This window comes from Alosa sapidissima, chromosome 16 (assembly GCF_018492685.1).
Source record: "Alosa sapidissima isolate fAloSap1 chromosome 16, fAloSap1.pri, whole genome shotgun sequence".
In the NCBI taxonomy this organism is placed as follows: Eukaryota; Metazoa; Chordata; class Actinopteri; order Clupeiformes; family Clupeidae; genus Alosa; species Alosa sapidissima.
In genome coordinates this window covers 8204823-8211555 of record NC_055972.1, presented here as the reverse complement: position 1 = coordinate 8211555, position 6733 = coordinate 8204823, and the positions used below count along the sequence as shown (strand labels likewise).

The following is a 6733-nucleotide window of genomic DNA, read 5'->3' as shown; positions in this document are numbered from 1 at the left end:
AATAAATATTTTCTTTATTTTTCCTCTCAAAGGCAAGTTACAATACAGTAAAAGCGTGCAAAGCACTCAGATGGAAATGGGGCAGCCACACACACACACTCAGAACTGGTTTGGTTAGAGAAGGCCTACTGGTTCTTTGGATATAGAAAAACACATAAACTAGGAGGGAGAGCTTACCGCAGGGAGGCGATCTGGAAGAGGGGTCAAAGAGACCACACGTGAACACGGCACACCAAGGTGACACTACACTGCACTGACGGTGAGACACAGATTCCCCACCACCAGGGGCCCAGCCTCCCTGCCGCGAGCCTCCACTCCTGAAACAAAAGAAAAGGGGTAAGACACAGCAAAACCCACACCAGTTGTACAGCATATGGCCCAGGCCTCTATGGCCAATAGATGTCCCCTTCCGTCTGATTAGGCGGTTATAAAAACAAAAGTGGGATTTACACAGACAGATATACTCAGCACAGCAAGCCAATACACCCTCAAACAGGCACAGCAAGGCACGTTTAGAAAGAAAGCACTACAATTACCCAGGCAGACGAAACGGTGTTAGGCGCCACGACATGGGGAGGAACATGCCACCAATGGGGTTTCACAAAAAGGACAAAGAAAATACAGAGACAAAACAAAGCTAAATATATGACACACACAAGATGAGGAAACTACACAAACCCAAACAAAACTAACCAAATAACCACATGCACACACGACCACATACACATGCACCCCACAATTACGCATGCAGACCCTTTACCACGCTGAGGATCTGGGCACGCGGGAAGGACGCAGATAAAAAGGTAGTTGTATTGTAGCTCACTGTAAACAAAACAGCAGTCAGTGGGAGAAGGAAGCCTCAGTTACTTGCAGTGCGCAGGCCACCTGTGCAACAGAGGTTAATGAAGACATATAAGCACCTATGTAATAGTAAAATAGAATCATTAAAAGTTGAGACAGCAACATACCGCAACCGGGGATTCACAGGGACTTCCTCGCAACGGGGAGGGGGCGTACAGTCAACCTAAGCAGCCTAATGAGGGCAGTTACAGCGGGTCAAATGTGATCATGCTACGGGCGATACAATCAATATAAAAGACTGCTACGTACCAATATGAAAAGGCAGAAACCTCCTAGCCTCCGGCCTGCAACGCTCCGGTTGCTCTCAAGGGGAAGGACAGCAAAAGCACCGCCAATGATGCTATTAAGCACAACGCCAACAACTGCGCCCTAGGGTGAGGCAAACTTTAGACCATCTAATCATGTGATCTGACTAAACCGGAGCAAAACAAGCAACAACAATAAACATACCTTTGCAGTCAAGAGACGAACATCCACAGGCTCCAGCTCGCCGAAGAAACCCGCATTGAACACAGACACACGGTAAACAATCCAACAAAACTCCGCCGCTGCAGTGGCAGTACCAGCGCCATACTTTTTAAAGAAACACCGGAGCCCTTAATTGGTACACTGAGTGTCGCATCTAGTGACGTCAGTCAGGTGTGACAATACGGCCACTGTCTTAAAGGCACAGACGCCTCAACTCCCATCCACTACACAAGGAACAGTACCTCATTTTTGAAAATCGAGCATACGAGTCAAAAGTTTCTATTGCAGCCAGTTTCACACTGCTGTGATAAATAAAAAACACATTTGTAAAAAAAACAAATGTTAGGAAATAGCATGTGCTAGATTTTTGGCTAAACATTGTTATGTAAGGGATAATTTAGACAAAAAAAAAACAATAGTGACAAACCCACAACATTCTTCATTATTAGTTTGAGATATATAGGGAGAATGTACACAAATAGGCCTACTATAAACTTACCAAGCATTGCACAACACTGATTCTGCAGACTGAATGTTTCAAGTATTTACTGTAACACAACATCCAAAAAGCCAAAAGGCATGTTTGCTGAATGCAGTGCCCCCTAGAGGTCAAAGGACACCAAATTGTACTGTACTGTATGTGTACTGTACACACATAGCCTACTCAAACACACACACACACACATACACACACACAGAGACAATCACCTTCACAAACACACACACACACACACACACACACACACACACACACACACACATACATTTACACACACATTCTCAATGAACCACAATGACATCAATAGATGGTAAGGTATTGAGTGTGCTTGAATTCTCTTCCTTGTAGCATTCCTTTCTGCATTCCACAGTGGGGAGAAGTTCACCTTGTCTAAATAACAATTCTATTTCCTTATTAGCTACATACTTGAGGTTGGAGTTATTTAGGCACATCAAGGTTCTCACATTTGGAACCTCAAGATACATAGCCTAATGATTCTTCAGTTCTGCACTGGATTTGAATTAAGAACCTCGGCACAGATACACAATTATGATTTTGGCCTATTAATTATAATGTGGTTAATTGAAAGCTCTGTCAGTCACTTTGGATAAGCATCAGCTAAATGACCAAATGTACATTCCTAATTATTATTCCTAATTCTGATCACACTACACTGTAGTGTGCATACTGTATACTATTTGGTAAAGGGGCCAAATTGTATACATTGTTTTTTTACTATATAGTTTTAATAGGCTAAATGTTTGGGATAAAAAAAACTGATTTGCAACGAGCTTCCCCCAGATAGCAAAAATACACTGGGACGGAACTGGGCCACACCTACCACAACATCCGGCACGGATCTGCATAATGGACCTGATCCGGCGTCCAAACGCACATCGGTCCAAAATTGGTCTGGCCCAGTTCCGTATGATACTCTGTGTTACTGACGTGTTCCAGATCTGCTTATCATATGCAATACGGGTCCGCTTATTGTGTGTGGTACGGACCCGTTTGTCAGATATCAGCCGGCTTTATTTGTGATTGGTAGCCTAATTATCCTAAAAAAAAATCAGTTTGCTACACATTTGCTAACAGGTTTGTTAACGTTTCCCCAACAGCTCAAATAATAACCAACATAAGCTAGGCTACAAACACAACAGAGGGGAAAAAAAAACTTTACACATAAGTGTCTTATTATTTTTTATTTATATCAACAACCTGGCTGTAGAAGTGCAATCCCAGACAAAGTTTAAAGCGATGGTTCGGAGTAATTTCACCCTAGGGTCCTTTGCACCATGACCCCGAGCCAAACACCCTCCCAGAACCTTTTTTCCCTTGGTCGAACCCTGGTCGAGTAGCGCTGTCAGAAACTAATGACATTCTGCAGTCGTGATGGAACCAACTTTTATCTCGTAAATTACCCCACTAATAATGCCCTGAATGGTACGAAACTTCTACAGTAGTACAAATATGACCTTTAGTCCAATAACAAGGCATTAGAAAGTTTGTAAGTGCACCAGGAGTTTATTTAAATAAGACTTGTCTGATTATCTGCTACTATACCACTGCGTCGACGTTTCTTCCGTGATTTGGGAAAAGCCCGTAAAAGTCCTGGCAGGAAGCATGCATAAGGATGTAGATCAGGGGTCTCAAACTCCCGCCCGCGGGCCAAATCCTTTTAATTTCACAGTTTGTAAAGTTTAGGCAAATTAGCCACCACAGGAAACACAAGCTCTCCGACCTTTATCAACATGGAGTAAGTTCTATGATCTTTGTTGAATGATACCTTGTCACATGACTTAACTTCAATCATCTGAATGCAGGAGTGAGCTAGAATGCATTCACAGATCGTTTATATGCACTTGTGGTATAATCTTACAATATATTTTAATAGCACATATAATCATTGGAAGGATAAATAAACACATCTATCATAGCAGCCAATAGGCAAAACTTTATGCAGTTAATACCTTGAAAATGTAAGAAATGCTTTCATAATATGAAATCACCTTCATTAGTTTTGTTTAATGTTTTTTACATGCCTTTTAGGTAGATAATTAGCTAGTTTTACTCGAAACATTCATAGTCTCACTTATTCAGAAAGGAACTTCTTCTTCCTTCAGTGACATTGATCTGCGACGTCATTTGGAAAACATGGAGTGCCATTTCAAATGGCAGTTAGACTGTAGCCCATCTAAACTTGAGAACCTCTACCAAGATCTCCAGGATCGCCTTCAGACTGGATGCACCTGGATGAGCCAGTTGAAGAACCTCCTTGGATATGTCCTTCATGCTCTGGGCTCCAGGGACGAAGCCTTGACATGTCTTGAGAAAGCAGAGAAGACAATCAAAGAGCAGGGGGATAAAGAGAAAGACAGCCTCCTGCTGGTCAACCAGGCAAACCTCGCCTGGGTGCATTACTTTAGGGGTGAGCTGACAGAGAGCCAAGCTTATTTGGAAGAAGTGACTCGACTTCAGGAGACTTTACCTGCCCCATCTGGTTCCCAAATGTACCCAGAGTTAAGTGGTCAGAAAGGCTGGGCACTGTTAATGTTTGAGACAAGACACAAACAACAAGCAATAGAGTGCTTCAAAATTGCCTTGAAATATGCACCCCAGAAAAGACACTTCCACAAAGGCCTTGCTCTTGCCATGGGATGGGGTTACACAGAATCAGAAGTTACCCCAGAGTTGAAAAGGGAAATTGTAGAAAAGCTTAGGGTTGCAAAACTAATGAATGAAAATGACATATGTGTTGCAGCATTGCTTATTAATTTACTTCTCAACAGTGGGGAGAAAGAAAAGGCTCAGGAAGAGGCAAACAAATTGGCAGAAGAACTCATTGCCTCTGGATGTCTTGATGGTCTCAACAATGTCCTGCGTCTTATGTATCGCTTAAATGAATATGACAAAGCCATAGATGTTGCAAAGACTATGTTGGATTTATTTCCACGTTCAACCCGAGCAAAGAAGAACCTCGCTATCAGCTTGTATTGGAAGGTCATTTTCTTGAAGGAGAAAACTGAGGAGCGAACCGCTATGGCCACAAGGGCTATTGCCCTTTATGAGGAGGTGAACACTCAGCATTTTGTCAAGGGGCGTCGCAGTCTTGCAACAATGTATGTGAAAGTAGACAATTTTGATGCTGCAAATAACATTTATGAAAACCTTTTAGGTCAAGAACACCTCTGTGATGCAGATAAGCAACTCCTGTACACGGAGTATGGTCACTGTCTTTACAAGTGCAATCGTATCTCTGAGGCAGTAGACATGTACATAAAAGCTGTGCAAGTTCCTGTAGTCTCTGACAACAGAGATAGGTGTATTAAAAAACTTGTGTCACTTGTCAGATATGGAAGGCATAACAGAGGTGATGAAATCTGGGCCTTTCTGCTTGACCTGCTCTGTGTTAGCTGCAGGCATAATGGGCGTAAATTACTTCTGAAGAAGTGATTATCACATGGTGTAGCACATGTTTTCAAGAATAGTTTAAAATAGTTCAAAATATCTTTCAAAGCTACCTGTACAGAGTGTAGAACTAATCACTGTCTGATATGTAAAATGGGATTAAAAAAAATAAAATAGAAATTAATTACACTCTGTGTTTTATGTGGAAGAAACTTCCTTTGATATATTTATTCTGTTTGTTGTCATAGTTCAGTTAGTTGTCTCTTCAGATTGTTTTATCTCTTCACACATTAGTTCAACTGTTTTTTCTCCAAAAAGTAAACTTGCTTCCCATACTATTAAGATCTTGTGTGCAAGTTCCATTTACACTGACTATGGAGATTTATTTTTGATTACTGTGAGGGTTTACTTCTTTTTATCACTGTATATTTGCACTCTTTTCAGATGGGTCTGAATAAAATATGTTTGTAAAATGGTTGAGCTTAAGGTGTGAGAAGTGATTCAATATTCAGGTATCCAGATTTATTTGAACTGGAACCATTCCCTTTCCCCTGCTTTAACTATTGAATTGTTTGGGAAAGAAAATAATAAAAACTCAAAAATATAAAAAAACAAAACATCAACCTGAGATACAAACTAAATAAATGAAAATGAAATGAAATGAATGAATGCTACTATAAAGTAGATGCAGTGTCTATTACCAAAATACATTTTCATAGAGAAATGGATACTAACTGATATTTGTATTCACAGAAAGTCAGTAGAAAAAGAGTACTTTTAAAAAACATATTGAAAGAGTCAGCCTTATATCTGCCATGACATAATATTTCGTAGAATGTTCAGTAGAATGTTCAGCACACTGCCAGACAGGTTTCGTTCAGACCGGGTTCAGACTTAGCTTCTTTTTCTGACAAGAGAAGTTGTGCAGACCGCTTTTTCATTTTTTTTTTTTTTTAAATCCATCATTTTTGTTCCAAAAAGTAGCCGGAAGCGTCTTTTTGTGATATAGATAGATAGATAGATAGATAGATAGATAGATACTGTAGATACTTTATTGATCCCAAAGGGGAAATTTAAGGTCTCAGTAGCATACAGACATCACACACAACATGCACTTACAGCAGAAAGAGTAAATATAATATACAAAACTCCACTGTACAATAGAGACAGTAGAAGATAAGAAAACTAAAAAACTAAATACTAAATATACTATATAAATTAAATGAAAAAATCCACAGTGTGCTTAAGGATGATCAAGCATGAGGCGCTTGCAGTGACGGGGCCGGGGCTGGGCATAATTCTATGTGCATGGTAAGGTGCTCTAAGAGAGTGAGTCATGGTGAAGGTGCAATAAGTAGTCCAACAGTGCAACAGTGCAAGAATAAGGTCTAGAGACCAGCATAAATAAATATGGACAAATAAGAGAGTAATGTAAAATGTAGACAAGGTAATATAAAAACTATATCAGTGCAAGAATAGGTTGAGGTAATAGGGTTA

At 40.4% G+C, this 6733-nt stretch overlaps 1 protein-coding gene and 1 long non-coding RNA gene across 2 annotated transcripts; one reads left to right on the top strand and one right to left on the bottom strand.

Moving 5' to 3' along the window:
- Nucleotides 1-737: 737 nt before the first annotated feature.
- On the bottom strand, nucleotides 738-1406 carry LOC121684775. The gene is made up of 3 exons (XR_006023192.1): nucleotides 1312-1406; nucleotides 1111-1230; nucleotides 738-1033 (listed from the first exon to the last, which is right to left on the bottom strand). It is a non-coding gene; the product is annotated as an uncharacterized LOC121684775 (long non-coding RNA).
- A 2130-nt stretch (nucleotides 1407-3536) lies between these two features.
- Nucleotides 3537-5716, top strand: LOC121684756 (interferon-induced protein with tetratricopeptide repeats 2-like). The gene is made up of 2 exons (XM_042064828.1): nucleotides 3537-3584; nucleotides 3952-5716. Exons 1-2 carry the CDS (start codon nucleotides 3580-3582, stop codon nucleotides 5279-5281), a joined length of 1335 nt encoding a protein of 444 aa, XP_041920762.1. The 5' UTR covers nucleotides 3537-3579; the 3' UTR covers nucleotides 5282-5716.
- The last annotated feature ends 1017 nt before the right edge of the window (nucleotides 5717-6733 follow it).